Source organism: Manis pentadactyla, chromosome 2 (assembly GCF_030020395.1).
Source record: "Manis pentadactyla isolate mManPen7 chromosome 2, mManPen7.hap1, whole genome shotgun sequence".
NCBI lineage: Eukaryota > Metazoa > Chordata > Mammalia > Pholidota > Manidae > Manis > Manis pentadactyla.
The window spans coordinates 153,066,805-153,087,223 of NC_080020.1; the positions used below are offsets into that span (position 1 = coordinate 153,066,805).

Consider the following 20,419-nt stretch of genomic DNA (forward strand, 5'->3'; position numbering starts at 1 on the left):
GCATTATGTGTCTAATGGTACTGTCCCTTATTCCCCTTATCCCTCCCTTCCCACCCATCCTCCCCAGTCCCTTTCCCTTTGGTAACTGCTAGTCCATTCTTGGGTTCTGTGAGCCTGCTGCTGTTTTGTTCCTTCAGGTTTTTCTTTGTTCTTATACTACACAGATGAGTGAAATCATTTGATACTTGTCTTTCTCTGCCTGGCTTATTTCACTGAGCATAATACCCTCTAGCTCCATCCATGTTGTTGCAAATGGTAGGATTTGTTTTCTTCTTATAGCTGAATAATATTCCATGGTGTATATGTACCACATCTTCTTTATCCATTCATCTACTGATAGACACTTAGGTTGCTTCCATTTCTTGGCTATTGTAAATACTGCTGCAATAAATATAGGGGTGCATACGTGTTTTTGAAACTGGCTCCTGCATTCTTAGGGTAAATTCCTAGGAGTGGAATTCCAGTGTCAAATGGTATTTCTATTTTTAGTTTTTTGAGGAACCTCCATACTGCTTTCCACAATGGTTAAACTACTTTACATTCCCACCAGCAGTGTAGGAGGGTTGAATTAATATTCTGTATGATGTAAGATAATGGTGCAGGTTCATTTTTTCCCCATATTTATATGAAATTGCCCAACACCATTTGTTGAGAAAAGACTATCCTTTCACCTTTGAATTATCTAATAACCTTTGGTAAAAATCAAATGATTCTGTATGTATGGGTTTCTACTCTCTTCTGTCCCATGGATTATATCTATCCTTAGCCAGTCATAGAGTCTTAATTAATACAGCTTTATAGTAAGTCTTGAAATGACTAGTGTAAGTCCTCCATTTTCTAAAAATGTTTGACTCTTATGGGCCCTCTTCATTTCCATATAAGTATAGGATGAGCTTGTCATATTTTGAAGAAAAAACATACATGGAGTTTGATAAGCACTGTAGTAAATATACAGATCAATATGGGGAGAGTTGGACTTAACAATATCAAGTCATCCAGTTCATAAACATAGTATCCACATGTTTTGTACTTTTCAGTATATAGGTATTATATATGTATTTTAAAGTTTATTCCTTATTACTTCATGAGTTTTTAAAATACCATTGTAAATGATATTTTATTCTTAAATTTTACATTCCAGTTCTTGGTAGCCTGCACACAAATAGAATTTTATGATCTTTTATTCTGTAATATTGCTTAAATTCAAGTTTTTAGTTCTAATAGGAGTTTGGTAGATTTTTAAAGGGTTTTCTACATATGTAGTCACTTCTTTTGCATATAAAAATAGTTTTTACTTCTTCTTTCCCAACATGAATGCCTCTTATTTCTGCCTGGTGTTGAATAAAAGTGGTGAGAGTGATTATCTTGCCTCATATGCTATCTTACGGGAAATTGATTCAGTGATTCATTTTTGAGTATGATATTAGCTGCAACGTTTTTGCAGAAGCATTTTATCAGGTGGCAGACATTCCCTTCTAAGTTTATTTGGAGTTCTTATCATGAGTGAATATAGAATTTCATTAAGTACATCTGCAGCTATTGAGATGGTTATATCATTTTTACTTTGTTAGTCTGTTAAAATGGCTAATACATTGATTAATTTTCAAAAATGTATTCTTGGGATAAATCTCAGTTGATCATGATATATTATCTTTTTAAATAAATTGTTGGATTATTAATATTTTGTTGAGGATTTTTACACCTATATTCATGAGGGATATTGGTCTGTAATAGTCTTGTGATATCATTGTCAGATTTTGTTGATCTGTCTCATATATTAATGAGATATATTAATCAGGTTAATGCTGCCTCACAGAATTAATTTGGAAATGTTCCCTTCTTTTCTATTCTAGTTTATGTATTGATGTTATTTCTTCTTTAGATATTGGCAGAATTCACAAGTAAAACTATATGGACCTGGAACATTTTACTGGGAAGATTTTAAATTGTGACTTTAATTTTTTAATATATTGGGATCTGTTCATATTTTCTATTTCTTATTAAGTCAGTTTTGGCAATTTGTGTTTTCCTATAGTTTGTGCATTTCATCAGAATTGTCAAGTTTGTTGGCAAAAAGCTGTCCATAATTTTTAGTGTCATCCCTTTTGCTTTCTTGCTATTGGTAATTTATAACTTTTCTCTATTCTTTTCATCATTCTAGCTGGAAATTTATTATTTAGTTGGTCTTTTCAAAATAGAACTATTAATTTCATTGATTTTTCTCTATTGTTGGTTTTATATTTCATTGAGCTCTTTGTTATTTCATTCTACATAATTTGGGCTTAATTAACTCTTATTTTCCTTTTATAAGATGGACACTTAGATCATTGGTTTTAGACCATTTTTTCTTTTCTGATGCAGTCATTTAAAGTTATGCATTTTCTTCTGCACACTGCTTTAGCAGCATCCTACATGTTTTTGTGTTATTTTTTCTAACAGCTTTGTTGAGATATAATTCACATGCTATATAATAGTTCACTCATTTAAAGTATACAATTCAAATGTGTTTGGTATATTCACAGAGTTAATGCAGACTTCATCATAATCAGTTTTAGAAAATTTCCATCACTTCAAAAAGAAACACCATGCCTTTTAGCTATAACCCTCAAGTCTCCCATTCAGATCTTTGATTCATTTTATGTTAATTTTTTGCACATGGGTAAATGGTCCAACTTCATTCTTTTGCATCTCGTTACCCAGGTGTCTCATTAACATTTGGTCTTAACACCCTTATTGAAAATCAATAGACCATAGTAACATGGGTTTATTTCTAGACCCTCAGTTCTGTTCCACTGATCTACATGTCTGTCCTTATGCCAGTACCACACTGTCTTAATTACTATTGCTTTGTAGTAAGTTTTCTTGAAATCAGGAAGTGTGAATCTTCCAGCTTTTTTTCTTCAAGATTATTTTGGCTATTCTAGGTCCTATGAGTTTCCATATGAATTTTAGGATCAACTTGGTAATTTCTACAAAGAAGCCACCTGGGATTCTGATAGGGATTGTATTGAATCTGTATATTAATTTGGGAAATATGGTCATCCGAACAATATTAAGTCTCTTGATCAGTGAATGCTGGCTGTAGTTTTATTTATTAAATCTCCTTTAATTTCTTAAAATAATAGTTTGTTGTTCTCAGAGTATGAGTTATGCCTTCTTTTGTTAAATTTATTCCTAAGTATTTTATTCTTTTGGATGCTATTGTAAATGGAGTTATTATTTTCAGTTTTGGAATATTCATTTCAAATGCTTGAAAATACAATTGGTCTTTGTCGATTGATCTTATAACCCACAATCTTGATGAATTTATTAATCCTCACCATTTTTTAGTGAATTCCTTAGGATTGTCCTATATCCAAGATTGCAAACAAATAGTTTTTACTTTCTTTCCAATATCAATGTCCTTTATTTCTTTTTCTTGCCTAATTGCCCTAGCTAGACCTTCTAGTGCAATGTTGAATAGATGTAACAAAAGGGTATATCCTTTTTCCTGTACTTGGAAGGAAAACATGTAGTCATTCATTCACCGTTAAGTATGATGTGAGCTGTGGGTATTTTGTCAAATGCTTTTTTGGTATTGATTGAGATGATCATGTAGTTTTTGTTTTTTATTTAACAGACAGTATATTAATTGATTTTCAGATGTATTCCTGAGATAAATCTCACTTTGTAATGGTATATAATTACTTTTTATGTTACCAGATTTTGTTTTCTAGTGTTTTGTTGCATATTTTTTGTTTATATTCCTATTAACTCCTTGTCTGATAGATGGTTTGTAAGTCTTTTCTCCCATTCCATGGGTTGTCTTTTCATTTTGTTGTATGTTTCTTTTGCTGTGTAGAAGTGTTTTAGTTGAGATAGTTCCATTAAATTTATTTATGCTTTTGTTTGTGCTTTTGATGTCATATCCAAAAAATTATTACCGAGAACAATGTCAAGGAACTTTTTCTGCTTTCTTCTAGGATTTTTATGGCTTCAAGTTTATGTTTAAGCCTTTAATCCATTCATGGTTAATTTTTTTTGAGTGGTGTAAGAGGTCCAATTTCATTCTTCTATATGTGATTTTTCAGTTTTGTCAGCATCATTTATTAAAGAGACTTTACTTTCCCCATTGAGTATTCTTGGCTCTCTTGTCAAATATTAGTTGACCATAGATGTGAGGGTTTATTTTTGGGCTCTTGATCCTGTGCCATTCGTCTGGGTGTCTATTTTTATGCTTGTACCATATTGGCATGTTTTGATTATTATAGCTTTATAATATAGTTGGAACTCAAGAAGTATGGTACCTCCAACTTTGTTCATCTTTCTCAGGATTGTTTTGAAGTCCCCTAGTATTATTTTATTGTCTATTTTCCTTTCAGATCTGTTAGTATTTGCTTAGTATATTTGGATGCTCTGATGTTGTGTGCATATATTTTACAATTATCGTGTCCTTTTGACATGTCCCCTTCATCACTATATAATGGCCTTCTTCATCTCTTGTTGCAGCTTTTAAGTTAAAGTCTACTTGTCTGATAAAAGTAGAGCTACCCCTGCTCTCTTTTAGTTTCCACTTGCATTGAATATCTTTTTCCACCCCTTCACTTTGAGCCTGCATGTGTCCTTGAAGATGAAATGAGTCTCTTGTAGGCAGTATATAGTTGGGTTTTGTTTCATAATCCATTCAGCCACTCTATGCCATTTGATTGGAGAATTTAATCTATTTACATTCAAAGTAATTATTGATAGGTAAGGATTACTGATTCCATCTTATTACTTTCTGGCTGTTTTATAGTTCTTATGTTCCTTTCTTCCTGTTTCACTATCTTCCTTTAATTGGTGATTTTTGGTAGTAGTATGTTTTGATTCCCTTCTCTGTATTTTTGTATATCTACTGTAGGTTTTATTTTGTGGTTACCATGAGGCTTACATAAAATATCTTACAGATATAACTGTCTATTTAATGTGACAACTTAACTTGAAATTACATATCTCCTTTACTAGCATATCAATATACCTCTTTTTAAAAAAACTTTTAGTGACTGCCCTAAAGTTTTCAATGTGCACTTACACTAAGTCTACTTCTTTTTTATTAAGGTATCATTGATATACACTCTTATGAAGGTTTCACAAGAAAAACAATGTGCTTATTACATTCACCCTTATTATCGAGTGCCCCCTCATACCCCATTGCAGTCACAGTCCATCAGTGTAGTAAGGTGCCACAGAGTCCCTATTTGTCTTCTCTGAGCTACACTGTCTTCCCCGTGACCCCACACACACCATGTGCACCAATCATGATACCCCGCAATCCCCTTCTCTCTCCTTCCCCACCTGCCCTCCCGACCCCTCCCCTTTGGTAACCACTAGTCCCTTCTTGGAGTTTGTGAGTCTGCTGCTATTTTGTTCCTTCAGTTTTGCTTCGTTGTTATACTCCACAATGAGAGAAATCGTTTGGTAGTTGTCTTTCTCTGCCTGACTTATTTCTCTGAGCATAATACCCTCTAGCTCCATCCATGTTGTTGCAAATGGTAGGATTTGTTTCTTATGGCTGAACAGTATTCCATTGTGTATATGCAGCACATCTTCTTTATCCATTCATCTACTGATGGACACTTAGGTTGCTTCCATATCTTGTCTATTGTAAATAGTGCTGCAATAAATATAGGACACTAGGTCTACTTTTAAATAACACTATGCAGTGCGGTATCTTAAAGCAGAGTATTCAGAAATTCCTCCCTGTTGTCCTTTATAACTTCGCTCTCATTCATTTTACTTATTCATAAGCTATTATCATCCAATGTATTGCTATTATGTTGAATAAACTATTACCTATTAAGTCATTGAAGAATGTGTATTAGGTCAATTAAGAATAAGAAAAATAAAATACTTTTTTAAACTTTCACTTATTCCTTCTCTGATGCCCTTTCTTTAACATAGACCTGAGTTTCTGACCTTTATCATTTTCCTTTTCTCTGAAAAACTTTTAACATTTCTTCCAAAACAGATCTACTAGCAACAAGTTTGTTTAGTTTTGTTTGGATGAAAAGGTCTATTTTTCCTTCACTTTAGAACAGTAGTTTTTCTGGATACAGAATTCTAGGTTGCAGGGGGGGGGGTTCCTTTAATACTTTGAATGTTTCACCCCATTATCTTTTGTATGTGGTTTCTGAAGAGAAGTCTGATCGTTGTTATCCTTGTTCCTCTATAGGTAAGATGCTTTTTTCCCTCTGCCTTCTTTCAGGATTCTATCTTTGTATTTGATTTTCTGATGTCTGAATACAGAATGCCTCAGTGTAGATTGTTTGCCTCTTGGTGTTTTCTCTCTTTCCTGGATTGTTGGTTTGGCCTCTGTCATTAGAAATTTTTTAGAAATTTCTTAGTCATTATTACTTGAAATATTTCTTCTGTTTCTCTCTCTCTTTCTTGTCTTTTGATGTAATCTCATTATGCGTATGTTACACTTTCTAAAATTGTCTCAAATTTTTTGGATATTCTGTTCCTTTTTCTCCATTATGCTTTCTTTTTGCATTTCAGTGGGGAAATTACCATTAATTTTTCAATCTAATTGATTCTTTCATAGGCTGTTTCCAGGAAGATAATCAGCCCATCAAAGACCTTATTTATTTCTGTTAGTGTTTTTTATTAGTAGCATTTCCTTTTAAACTCTTAGAGGTTCAATCTCTCTGTTTACATTATCCATCTGTTCTTGTACGTTCAGTTTTTTTTGTTACTGCCCGTAGAATATTAATCATAGTTATTTTATGTTCCTTGTGTGATAATTCCAAAATCTCTGCATAACCATCTGGTTCTGTTGCTTTGTCTCTTCCGACTGTGTTTTTCTTTTAGAATATCCTGTAATGTTTTTTTGAAGTCTGGCCATGATGTATTGGGTAATAGTTACTGAGGTAAACAGAACTGTTGTGTGAGTGAAGTTTTATGTTTATCTGTCTAAGTCAGGTTGTGATTATTTGCTGTACATGTCAGACACTAAAATTTCCCTCTTGTGTTCTTTTTGTCTCCTCCGTTGCCTGTGTTCACTTAGACTCCTTAAATAGTGTGAGCCTTGTAGTTCTTCCATCTGTAATCCCCAGTTATTACACAGGAGCTCTGTTGTTGTGGTAGTAAAGTGTAGGTGGAAGAGAAGGATTCTATAATCCTATGATTACTTCTTAAATTTTAGTGGGCATCTGCCTCTGGGATGTGACCTTCACAAATATTTCTCAGCATTTTTTCTCCCTTAGGTGAGACAAAAATGCTAGAAAAAAATCTGAGTTAGGTATTACCATTATCCCATATTGGTTAGGCTATTAAAACTATGTTGGTTACAAAACCGTCTGCCTTGAAGGCAGACCTTTATCCAGGAGAACAGAATGCTCTGGGGTTATTTCAAAGTGGTTCCTTTTCCCCTCATCCTGCTAAAAGCATGAGAAGATTTTCTCTGATATTTTCCCTGAAAACATGGTGGCCTCCTGGAGGTAAAACTAATGAAAGTCCTCCCTAAAGATCCTCCATAGGCTGGGATTTCAGGAGGTTTATCTCTACAGCTAGTCCATGTTCAAACTCCAGCAAGTAGTCAATATCCTTTAAGTGTTGTGACCAGTTGCTAACTCCAGCAGCAGCTTCTGCTCCTGGGAAACTGATTCTCTGCATTTACCTTTTTCTACATTTTGGCAGCAGCAGTTTGTTCTATGTCCTCATTTCCCTAATGGGCCAGAGAAGAGCTGTTTATTATAATATAATAAAACATAAAAGAATCATGACAAGTTGAAAATAGAAAATGAATTGGTAATTGTAAACCTAAAAGTGCCAGTTGATGAATTCATCTCTTTATCCATTGTAATATTTCTTATCCTGTAGTATACTTTGTGAGATATTAGTATAGCCACTTCAGCCTTCTTATGATTATTTGTATGTCATATCTTTTCCCATGCTTTTCTTTTTAATTTTTCTATGTTTTTATGTTTAAAATGGCATTCCTTTAGACTTCATATGTTTGGATCTTGCTTTTTTATCCAATCTTAAAATATGTGTATTTTGTTGTAGTCTTTAGACCATTTACATTTAATGTAATTAATATCGTTGTGTGGAAATCTACCACATTGTTGCTTTCTATTTGTCCCATTTATCTTTCTTTTTTACTCTTTTCCTGCCTTCTTTTTCCCTCAGATTTGTTGACCATACATCACTTATAATTGACATACATCACTGTATAAGTTTAAGGTACTGTAAAAGTTTACATTTCACAATGTAAAATTGCCACAATTGGTTCAGCTAACATCTATCTTCTCATACAGATAACAATAAAAATAAAAGAAAAAAGGAAAAAAGTTTTCTCCTTGTGATAAGAACTTGTAGGATTTACTCTCTTAACAAATTTCCTATATATCATACAGCAGCATTAGCTACAGTCACAATGTTGTACATTACATCCCTAGTACTTATTTATCTTATAACTGGAAGTTTGTATCTTTTGACCACCTTCCTCCAATCCCCACCCACCTTACTCACCTCTGCCTCTGATAATCACAAGTCTGACCTCTTTCTGTGACTTTGGTTTTTGTATTTTTTTTTTATTCCACATGTAAGGGAGACCATACAATATTTGTTTTTCTCTGACTTATTTCACTTAACATTATGTTGTACCATTCATAATGGTACATTCATGTTGTCACAAGTGATCGGATTTCATCTTTTTATGGCTGAACAATATTCCATTGTATACATATCATAACTTATTTATCATTCATCCATTGGTGGACACTTAGGTTGCTCCTGTGTCTTGGCTATTGTAAATAATGCTGCTGCGAGCATGGGGGTGCTGATATCTTTTCAAGTTAGTGTTTTGTTTCTTTTGGATATATTTCTAGCAGTGGAATTGGTGGATCATTTGGTAGTTCTATTTTATTTTTTTCTTGCCTTCTTTTATATTGAGCATTTGAAAGCATTCCATTCTATCTCTAGTATGGCTGTGTAAGGTATATATCATTTTTAAAAATTGTTTGCTCTGAGGTATAAACCATGAATCTCTTGTCACAGTCTAACTTCAAGTAATATATTACTTCATAGTATCCTCTTATTTCCTCCCCCCATCTTTTATCTTACTGTTCTTATATTTTACTTCTACATATATTATAAACTCTATAATGCATTATTATTTTCACTTTAAATAGCTATCTTTAAAGAAATTAAAATATGAAGTGAATGTAAGTTTTTTATTCACACACATATTCACTATTTCTGAAGCCTTCATTCCTTTGGGTGGATCCAAGTTTTCATCTACTTCAAATTCTCTTTGCCAGAAGAATTTCCTTTAAACATTTCTCCTAGTGAAGTTCTGTTGGCACCAGATTCTCTCAGGTCTTGTTTGTTTCAAAGTGTTTATTTCACTTTCATTTCTGAAGAACATTTTTGCTGAATAGAGAATTCTCAGTTGGTAGATATTTTTTCTTTGACCATTTAAGTGATGTTATTTCATTGTATTCTGGCTTTTGTAGTTTTTGGAGAGAAATCTGAAGTTATTTTTATTTCTCTAATCATTCTCTTTATCACTGGTTTTCAGCAACTGGGCTTTCTGCAATTAAAGTTGGTGTTATTTTCCTTGTGTTTGTAACACTCAAAAGAGTTTCTTGTGACTGTAGGTTTCATCAAATTCAGAAAATATTTGGCCATTTTCCTTCAAATATTTTTGTCCTCCTACCCCCTTCTTCTGGAACTACAATTCCACATATGTCAGACCACTTGATATTATTCCACAGATCATTAAGGCTCTATACATTTTTTCTCAGTCTTTTTTTCTCTTTTTGCTTCATTCTATGTAGTTGCCAATTTTGTGTCATCGTGTTTACTGATCTGATGTGTTTAATTTGCTGCTAATTCCATTGGGTGAAATTTTCATTTCACAGATTTTATTTTCATTTCCAAAAATTCCACTGGTTTCTTTTGAATGTCTTTCACTTCTCGTTTTTATTTTTCTCTTTAAATCCTTGAGCATATTGAGTGCATTTATAGTAGCTGTTGTAATGTCCTTGTTTGCTAATTCCATCTCTGCCATATTTGATTCTGCATCTACTGACTGATTTTTTCTTGACTGAAGGTCTCATATCTCTACTTCTGGGCCCATTTAGTAAATTCCAATTGTATTCTAGATATTGTTAATTTTACACTGTTGAGAGCTGAATTTTAAAACTTGTTAGGTTTATCTTGCCTACACTATTACTTGACATTCACTTTATCTTTTTAAGGATTGTTTAAAATCCCTTTAGTATAGGTCTAGAATAGTCTTTATTCTAGGGCTAATTTATCCCCACTAGGAAGAGTATAACCCTTCTTGGGCCTCTATTGAATGCCTGCTATAGTAGTGAAGTGTAAAACTGTCTCTACTCTGGCTATGAGATCATGAATGATTCCTGGGCCTATATAAGATATGGGCATTGTTTGGCTCATGGTTCTCCTGGAATTGTTCTTTCCTACGAAGTTGTTCTTTGCCTGGTCTCATGGAGTTTCACCTGTGCATGGACAGATTTCTGGAACTCCTTCTCTGCATAGCCGCCTTCCCTCTGGTGTTCTATCCCACAATTCTAGCCCCCTCAGTCTTTCTGAACTGATCTTTCTCTTATGAATTCAATGAGGTCTCTGGACTGTGTTTTGGTTCCTTTTCCCTGGATCATCGTCCAGGATTTGCTTCTTAAGCAAGAAACTGAGGCAATCATATGGTTCACCTTGTTTGTTTTTCTTCCATCAGAGATCATTGTGCTAAGCTACCTGCTACCAGTTGTCTGAAAACAGGTTTTCCCTCCTATATTTTTCTCCATTTTTCTAGTTGTTTGTGGCAACAGGGTAATTCAGAACCTGTTACTTTCTCTTGTCTGGATAATATCTGTCTTAAAGCCCTTGTCTGTTCATATTGTCTTTGTCATTTTTGCATTTGCTTAGTCAACTGATTTTTATCCTACTGTGAGTCAAATTTTCCTGCACTTTGCATGTCTGGTATTTTTTTAATTGGAGGCTGGACATTGTGAATTTTACTTTGTTGAATGTTAGATATTGTTGTCTTCCTTTAAAGTGTCAGATTTGTTCTGGCAGGCTGTTAAATTACTTGTAGGTCAACTGATCCTTTCAAGATTGTTTTTCAGTTTTGATAGGGCATATAAAGTGGCCTTTTCTGTAAGACTAGTTTAGCCCCAGCACTAAAGTCTGACCCTTCTGAGGTCTCTATTAAATGCTCATCCCAGTGTTCATTAAAGACTTTTCACTTTGGCAGGTTCAAACATTGATATATCCCCAACTATATATCAGCTATGGGATCATTTTCCCTAGAGCTCCCTGGTCTGTCTTTCCCAATCTCATGGAGTTTCACTTTATATATTCATGGCTCAATATTTAGCAACAGACTCAAGGAGATTCCTAGGTTTTTTTGTGTAGATCCCTTATTTCTGGAACTTTACCCTATGTATTTCAGATGCTTATTTCTGTCTCTTCAACTTAGCAACACAACCATACTCTAATTGAAGTTTCCTTCCCTGAACTACAGACAGGAAAGTGTCTCCTGACAGATAGTTGGAATGATCATAGGAGGCATCTTGTTTGTTTTACTAATCTCAGAGATCAACAGTCTTGTGCTGGTGTCTGAAAGCAGTTGTTTCCTCCTTCCCTTCCTGCCTTCCTCTCCCTCGCTCTCTCCTCTCTCTCTCTCTCTCTCTCTCTCTCTCTCTCTTTCTTTCTCTCTTTCCCTCCTTCTTTCCTTCTTTCTTTTTTTTAAAGTAGTTTTTTAGTTGTTAAGGGTAGGAAGATAAGTTAAATTCCATTCTGTCATGGCTGGAACAGAAACATTATGTTTCTTTTTAAAAATCCTTTCCAACTGTTTGTCTCTAATAAACACCATATAGCGTGATTTTTTAAAAAATTCAATCTGAGAATATTTTTCTGTTAACTGATAAGTTTAATCTCTTTAATGTATTTGTTTGGATTACTGGCACATTTAGGTTTACTATTACCAATTTATTTTGTATTTTCAACTGGTCACAATTCTTTTGTGTTTCTTTTTTCCTTTTATCCAGCTGTTATGTTTTTGTTCTCTTTACATACTTCCCACCCCCACTACTTACTGGTTTAGAAATTATATATTGTCAATCTATTCTTTCAGTAGTTAAAATTGTAACATGTACATTTAACAAAGTCTTTTGCTAGTATCATCAACCCTCTACCTAGTCAATACATGGTCCAGTTGAATTCTGAGCGTAGTATCCTACCAACTAGTGTGTGTATGCGCTCTCTCTTATTCTTCCTCAGACACACACGCCAATCTTTTATGGTGTTCTTATGTACTAATTTAGTTCCATTTTGTATTTTTATATTCTAAAAAATTATTACTACTAGTATTTTTTCAGTTAATCCTTATTTGTACCCACCCATATGTTTATGAAATCTTCATTCATCATTCCTCCATGCATTCTATTTCTTCCAAGTTCAAATTCTTTTTTTCAGACTATTTCCTTTCTTTGATTTTTGAATTAGTTTCCTCAGTCATCTGAAAACAGCTTTATTTTCCTTCAGTCTTGAGTGTTAGTTTAGATGAGTATAGAATTCAAGGTTGAGAGTTATTTTCTCTTGATAACTTTCATAATAATTGCCTTTTCTGTTGAAAAGTCTGTTGTAATTTTGATTTCATTGTAAGTCTGTCTTTGTTGTTGGTTCTTCTTCAGGTCTTTTCTTTCTCTTTGTAGTTTCACTATTATATGTCCAGGTATGCTTTTTTTTTTTTTTTGTATTGGTTTTGTTTAAATTTTCTAGTCAGAGTATTCGTGTATTTTATTATTTTTGGAAAAATTTCCAGTGTTATTTATTTGGATATTACTGCCTCCAAATTCTACCATCTCCTTCAACTTTTATAATATACTTTTGGATCTTCTAGTCTAAATGTTTATTGGTATTTTTATTATAGTTTCTATATATTTATCTCTTTGTGCTGTGATCTGTCTTCTAGTTCATTCTTTCTTCTTCAGCAGTACTGGTTAGTTCTTGGATGCATTCAGCAATTTTTTTATTTTCTTAACTACTTTTCCTTTCTTTTCAGAAGTTCTATCCAATTCTTCTTTAAATCTGTTTCTTTTTCTAAGTCTTATTCTTTTCAATTTTTTCCTTAAAGTTTTTAAAATAACTTTTTTTTTTTGGTATTACATTGTGGGTCTTTTTTTTACTATCATTAATATACACTTACATGAACAACATTGTAGTTACTATATCCCCCCATTATCAAGTCCCCACCACATACCCCATTACAGTGGCTGTCCGTCAGTGTAGTAAGATGCTATAGAATCACTACTTGTCTTCTCTGTGCTATACTGCCTTCCCTGTGCCCCCCCACTACATTATGTGTGCTAATCGTAATGCCCCTTTTTCCCCTTCTCCATCTCTTCCCACCCATCCTGTCCACTCCCTTTCCCGTTGGTAACTGTTGGTCCATTCTTGGGTTCTGTGAGTCTGCTGCTGTTTTGTTCTAAGTCTAAATGTTTATTGGTATTTTTATTATAGTTTCTATTTATTTATCTCTTTGTGCTGTGATCTGTCTTCTAGTTCATTCTTTCTTCTTCAGCAGTACTGGTTAGTTCTTGGATGCATTCAGCAATTTTTTGCTTCCTTCTTATACTACACAGATGAGTGAAATCATTTGGTGCTTGTCTTTCTGTGCCTGGCTTATTTCACTGAGCACAATACCCCTCTAGCTCCATCCATGTTGTTGCAAATGGTAGGATTTGTTTTCTTCTTATGGCTGAATAATATTCCATTGTGTATATGTACCACATCTTCTTTATGCACTCATCTACTGATAGACACTTAGGTTGTTTTCATTTCTTGGCTATTGTAAATGGTGCAGCGATAAATGTAGGGGTGCATATGTCTTTTTGAAACTGGGCTTCTGCATTCTTAGGGTGAATTCCTAGGAGTGGAATTCCTGGGTCAAATGGTATTTCTATTTTTAGTTTTTTGAGGAACCTTCATACTGCTTTCCACAATGGTTGAACTAATTTACATTCCCACCAGCAGTGTAGAAGGGTTCCCCTTTCTCCGCATCCTTACCAGCATTTGTTGCTCCTAGTCTTTTCTATGTTGGCCATCCTAACTGGTGTGAGGTGGTATCTCATTGTAGTTTAATTTGCATTTCCCTGATAATTAGCGATGTGGAGCATCTTTTCATGTGCCTGTTGAATGGCAACACTATTTTAAATTTAAAAAAAAAAAGGAAAATGGTGGTGGCCAGAGGCTGGGGGTGAGGGAATGGGGAGGCATTGTTTAATGGGCACAGTTTCAATTCTGTAAGATGAAGAGTTCTGGAGATGGATGGTGGTGATGGTTGCACAACAACATGAATATACTTAATACCACTTTATTATGTCCCTCCTTCTGTTGACTTTGGGCCTCATCTGTTTTTCTTTCCCAATTGGAATAATTGTGAATTTAGACTATTCATTTGGGATTGGGTATTTAGACTGTTCATTTAGGATTGTTCTTCCTTCTTTAAATAGGCCTGGATTGGTATATATTTCCCTCTTAGAACTGCCTTGCTGCATCCCACAGAAGTTGGGGCATTATGCTGTTGTTTTCATTTTTCTCCATATATTGCTTGATCTCTGTTTTAATTTGGTCATTGATCCATTGATTATTTAAGAGCATGTTGTTAAGCCTCCAAGTGTTTGTGAGTCTTTTCATTTTCTTTGTACAATTTACTTCTAGTTTTATATACCTGTGATATGAGAAGTTTATTGGTACAATTTCAATCTTTTTGATTTTACTGAGGCTCTTTTTGTGGCCCAGTATGTGATCTATTCTGGAAAATGTTCCATGTGCATTTGAAAAGAATGTGTATCCTGCTCTTTTGGGGTATATAGTTCTGTAGATGTCTGTTAGGTCCTTCTGTTCTAATGTGTTGTTCAACGCCTCTGTGCCTTACTTATTTTCTCTCTGGTTGATCTGTCCTTTGGAGTGAGTGGTGTGTTGAAGTCTCCTAGAACGAATGCATTAGATTCTATTTCCCCTTTTAATTCTGTTAGTATTTGTTTCACATATGTAGGTGCTCCTGGGTTGGGTGCATAGATATATCCCATATTGTAATAGTTATATCCTCTTGTTGGATTGACCCCTTTATCATTATTTAATGTCCTTTTTTGTTTCTTGTGACTTTCTTTGTTTTGAAGTCTCTTTTGTCTGACAGAAGTACTACAACACCTGCTTTTTTCTCCCTATTAGTTGCATGAAATATCTTTTTCCATTTCTTTCACTTTTAGTCTGTGTATGTCATTGGGTTTGAAGTGAGTCTCTTGTAGGCAGCATGTAGTTAGGTTTTGTTTTTTTATACATTTAGTGACTATGTCTTTTGATTGGTGCATTCAGACCATTTACACTTAGGGTGATTATCTATAGGTATGTACTTATTGCCACTGCAGGCTTTAGTTTCGTGGTTACCAAAGGTTCAAGCATAACTTCCTTACTATCTAAGAGTCAATCTTAACTTACTTAGTATGCTATTACAAACACAATCTAAAGGTTCTTTTTTTTCCTCTCCTTTTCTTCCTCCTCCATTCTTTATATATTATGTGTCATATTCTGTACTCTCTGTCTATCCCTTTTTATTACTTCTGGTGACAGCTATTTAACCTTGGGAACACTTATATCTATATCAGTTCCTCCAAAATACACTGTAGAAATGATTTGTGGGAACTAAATTCTCACAGCTTTTGCTTATCTGGAAATTGTTTAATCCCTCCTTCAAATTTAAATGATAATCTTGCCAGATAAAGTATTCTTAGTTCAAGGCCCTTCTGCTTCATTGCATTAAATATATCATGCCACTCCCTTGTAGCCTGTAAGGTTTATGCTGAGAAGTCTGATGATAGCCGATGGGTTTTTCTTTGTATGTGATCTAATTTCTCTCTCTCGCTGCTTTTAATAGTCTGTCCTTATCCTTGATCTTTGCCATATTAGTTACTATATGTCTTGGTGTTGTCCTCCTTGGGTCCCTTGTGTTGGGAGATCTGTGCACCTCCATGGCTTGAAAGACTATTTCTTCCCCAGATTGGGGAAGTTTTCAGCTATAACTTCCTCAAAGACACTTTCTATCTCTTTTTCTCCTGGCACCCCTATTCATACAATATGAATATTGTTCCATGTGGATTGGTCACACCATTCTTTCAGTATTCTTTCACTCTTAGAGATCCTTTTTTCTCTCTGTGTTTCAGCTTCTTTGTATTCCTCTTTCTTAATTTCTATTTCATTTATCATCTCCTCCACCGTATCAAATCTGCTTTTAATACCCTCCATTGTATTCTTCAATGATTGAATCTCTATCCTAAATTCATTCCTGAGTTCTTGAATATTTTTCTGTAACTCCATGAGCATGTTAATGATTTTTATTTTGAAATCTCTTTCAGGAAGATTCATGAGGTTGATTGCATTTGAATCTTTCTCAGGTGTATTCATAATTTTGCTTTGAACCAGGTTCTTTTGACATTTTGTAATTTGTCTGTGGTGCCCTCTAGTGCCCAGAAGCTCTACTCTCTGGAGCTGTTCAGCCCCTGGAGCAATGTCAGGGGTTACAGGGGAGCGGTGTTGGTGCTTGGGGGGAGGAAAGAACTGTTTGTTGCTTCTTGGCTCCTATGCCTGTCTCCACTGCCAGAACCAGTGGGCCGAACACACAGGTGTAAGCCTCTATGCTTTGTGTTTGTAGCTGCCATAGGTGGGGCTTCCCTCTGGCTGGCCTGATGCCAGGGCAGAGGTTCCCAGTTTGTGAGCCTGAGCCAGGTGCAGGCTAGCTGGGGGGAAGACTCAGCAGGCTGTGTATCATGGTAGGGGGCCTTGGAGCTGTGTAGCCCGCCATGGGGTTGGAGGGCCTGAAGATCATTTAAGCTCCCAACCTGCTGGGCAGAGTGCACCCAGACAATTTTTTTCTACCTGTCTTTTCTCCTGAGCAAGCTCTGTATAATCCTTGCCCCTTTAGCAGCCCTCTCAATTTTAAGAAGTCTCTCAGACTGCTCCCCCAGATCAGCCGGATATGAATCCCTGTTTTCCACAAGCAGCTGGAATCTCTTTCTCTCCAGGTATTCCTCCTGTCTTAGCTTTCCCACCACTCTAAATCACCGTAGCACCATGCAATGTAGGTTCATGCTCCCAGAGCAGATCTCCAGGGCTAGGTGTTCAGCAGTCCCAGGCCTCCACTCCCTCCCCATCCTGTTTCTCTTCCTCCAGCTGGTGAACTTGGGTGGGGAAAGGGCTGGGGCACCACCCGGCCACAGCTTTAGTATGGTACCCTGCCCATGAAGTCTTTTCTCCAGGTGTATGCAGTCTGGTACAGCCTTCTTTGCTGTTGTTCTTTCAGGATTAGTTGTATTAAATTATATTTTCATATTATATGTGGTTTTAGGAGGAGGTCTCTGTCTCACTTCTCATGCCACCATCTTTAATCCAATCTTTAAAACAATTTTCAAGCATATTTTTCCTTGTGTTCTAAGATATTTTGTTCAATAATTGAAAGTGTAGAAGTCTGATCCTATGTGTTGTTTTTTTGACTCTCTTTCAATGAATTGTTTCCTATGTTTGATTGTAAGCTCCTCTTAAACAGGACTTTCTTCCTCGTATACAATCTTGTATGACCATGGCGATGAGTTTGCTTCTACAATGGGACTCTGAGTTATTGGCATGGGACAAATTTTATGTTAAAACTTAGAATTGGATATAGGTAAAGTCACACTCCAAAATTGAGTGAGGTCAGACTTATGGTTTCAATTTCTACATAAGACATTTTTTTCCCTACCCAGAAACCAGGGCAAGATAAACTTTTGGTTTTATCGCTGAGGTTGAATTCATTTTTTTCTCCCCTAGTCTCCTTTCAGGGCCCCAGATTATGTAGGTGTCTCAGTTCCACTCTCCATTAGTCCTAAGTTCTTGTTTCCTATCCTTGCTTGAGCATTGAAACATAAGCCACTCACTGTTACATGTCTTCCTACCCCCAACCCTTATCTTCAAGCCTGCTCATTTCTTCCTGCTCTGGCTCTGTTTTCTCTGTTTTTGGCATGTGAGAATTTCTCTCTCTTTCCTGCAAGCTCAGTTGTGAATTACAAATTTTTTTTTTGGTCTAGTTTATCCAGAATGTTTTTCTTTTAGCTTAACAACTATTTTGCTAGAACCTGAAGCATTCAAAGTGATCTTTCCAAAACACAAAACTGACTGCATCACCTCTTTCTTTAGGATCTTTCAGTGGTTAAAGACTTAAGTATTAACCTGGCTTGCTAGGCTCTGCCTTGTAAGTCATGTGTGCTTCACAACTACATCTCCTATCATGCTCCTCTGTAGTCACTAGGCTCCAGCCATACTAGCCTTCTCTATTTTTGGATCATGTCATTTCCCACCCTACAAACACCCCTTCCAGGGCCTGTGCGCTTTGCATTCGTTCAATTTGGAAACTGCCCTCCCCTCCCCACACACACTGTATAATTACTCACCTTTCAGACCTCTCTCAAGTGTCATTTACTGAGGGAAGCCTTTCCTGAATTCCCTGATCCTCTCAGTCTAGGTCACTTTCCTTTGTTAAACACTTTTTTTATCTCTAGCAGTATTTGCTTAATATGCATCTATATATGTTCTTCTGTATGATTATTTGATTGATGCATGACTCCCTGAATGTCTGAAAGTTTCATGAGAGCAGAAATCATTTTGTTTACCATTAGATATCCATCTAAGCACATTGGAACATGGAATATACTCAATAAATATGGAATGGATAGATAGTTAAGTGAGTGGGTGGTTGAAGTCTGGATGGCTAGAAGGTTGTTTGAAGAATGAGTGAGGAAGGAAGCTAGGGAGAAAGGTACAAATGAATTGTGGCCAAATAAGTTATTCCAGGAGCAATTTTTGTGTGTTTTGTTCTTGTAAAAGCACCTACAAAAACAGAAATGTTTCTTTCTTTGCCTCTCAGTTAATAGCTTCACTAACAACTTGTTCACACTAACAGCTGTAGCAAATATTTCTCTGTAGGTGGTAGTGCACTTACATAAGAGATTTTTCTGAAAGAAAAAAAGGGGGTAGAATTATCTTGAGCATTTGAAAGCATTTACATAACTGGAATCTCATATTATAGTTTTGAAAACATGCTTTATATCCCATAATGCAGATGTATTCTTTATTTATACTTGCTTTGAGTCTTTCTTCCCTCACAGGTATTAGTAAGTGCTAGAGAGGTTCCAGGCCTCACTTTCTGTTATTTTTATCGATATCAACATGCTATTCAAGAATTGAAAATGGGTATTGTGAATGAAACAGTGGTAGTGGATAATGTTTTGACTTTAACAACAACAATATTTATATTATAGAATAACTGAAACTGTAGCAAATTTAGGCCAACTATAGACCATGTCTAGCTTTGGGACTGAAACTTTTAGGTGGGAGAAGTTTTCTAAATATATTAAGAAGAACAACCAGTTGACCACCTTACTTATGGATTTTATGTGCAGAAATTTGAAACCTGAATTTGTCTTTCCTGTAGTGTTTTGTACATTACTATTACCATGTGTATCATTAAAGTGTCTTATAATCAAAGTGCACTATTGTTAAAAGATTTGCCTCACTTTGTTTTCCAAGTTGTAGTTTTTTTTACAGTAAAATATATATAATAATTTTGTCCTTGCAGCACTTAAATGCAGAAAGGTCTTATAAATCCCAGATGGCTACATTACACAAATCTCTTGTAAAGATGGAAGAGGAGCTTCAGAAGGTTCAGTTTGAAAAAGTGTCTGCCCTTGCAGATTTATCTTCCACAAGGGAACTTTGTATCAAACTTGACTCAAGCAAAGAACTTCTCAATAGGCAGTTGGTTGCTAAAGATCAAGAAATAGAAATGGTATGTAACATATTTTTAAATCATTCTTTTAATATTACTATTACTATAAAATTGCTACAATTTTAGAAAAATAAATTCTTAAAAAAGTATTACATCAAGCCATGGCTTTCAACTTTAGATTTTATTTTTAAAGTCCAAGAGATTAATTTATTACAGCCATGTTCCAACAACTCAAGAATATAACAAAAACTCTTCCTTTTAGTACGTAACTTACATTTTCTTTTAGCCAGAAGAATTCTAAAACACATTGGCATGGCATTCAGCAAAGAGCCATGAGGTTGAGGTTTATTTCACTCAATTAGAACTTTAATAGTATTATTTTAAGTTAAATTTATTTACTAATTGGCTGGGTTCTTTTAAATTAGAATTCAGTTTAAACTTACTGTGGTTGTGTCTAGTGTATGCCTAACATTGTACTTGCCACTATGATTATAATGTTCAAAAGATACAGCCCCCTGCCCTCAAGGACCTCCTAATATTGATATACAAATCATTTGGTATGAATCTTATACTACCAAGAAATACTTACAGTTTTAGAGTGGGAATCCCTAC

The 20,419-nt window shown here is 35.1% G+C and overlaps 1 protein-coding gene across 7 annotated transcripts in view; it reads left to right on the forward strand.

Moving 5' to 3' along the window:
* The window catches only part of TSGA10 (testis specific 10), a 119,660-nt gene that overhangs the window by 77,242 nt on the left and 21,999 nt on the right, over nucleotides 1–20,419 (forward strand). For 6 of the 7 annotated variants that reach the window (XM_036880010.2, XM_057496951.1, XM_036880008.2 and 3 more), the window contains one exon: nucleotides 19,658–19,867. The exons of the other annotated variant lie outside the window; for it this stretch is intronic. In XM_036880010.2, the coding sequence (XP_036735905.2) occupies nucleotides 19,658–19,867 (210 nt within the window). The remainder of the gene's footprint in view (nucleotides 1–19,657; nucleotides 19,868–20,419) is intronic. 7 annotated transcript variants of the gene reach the window in all.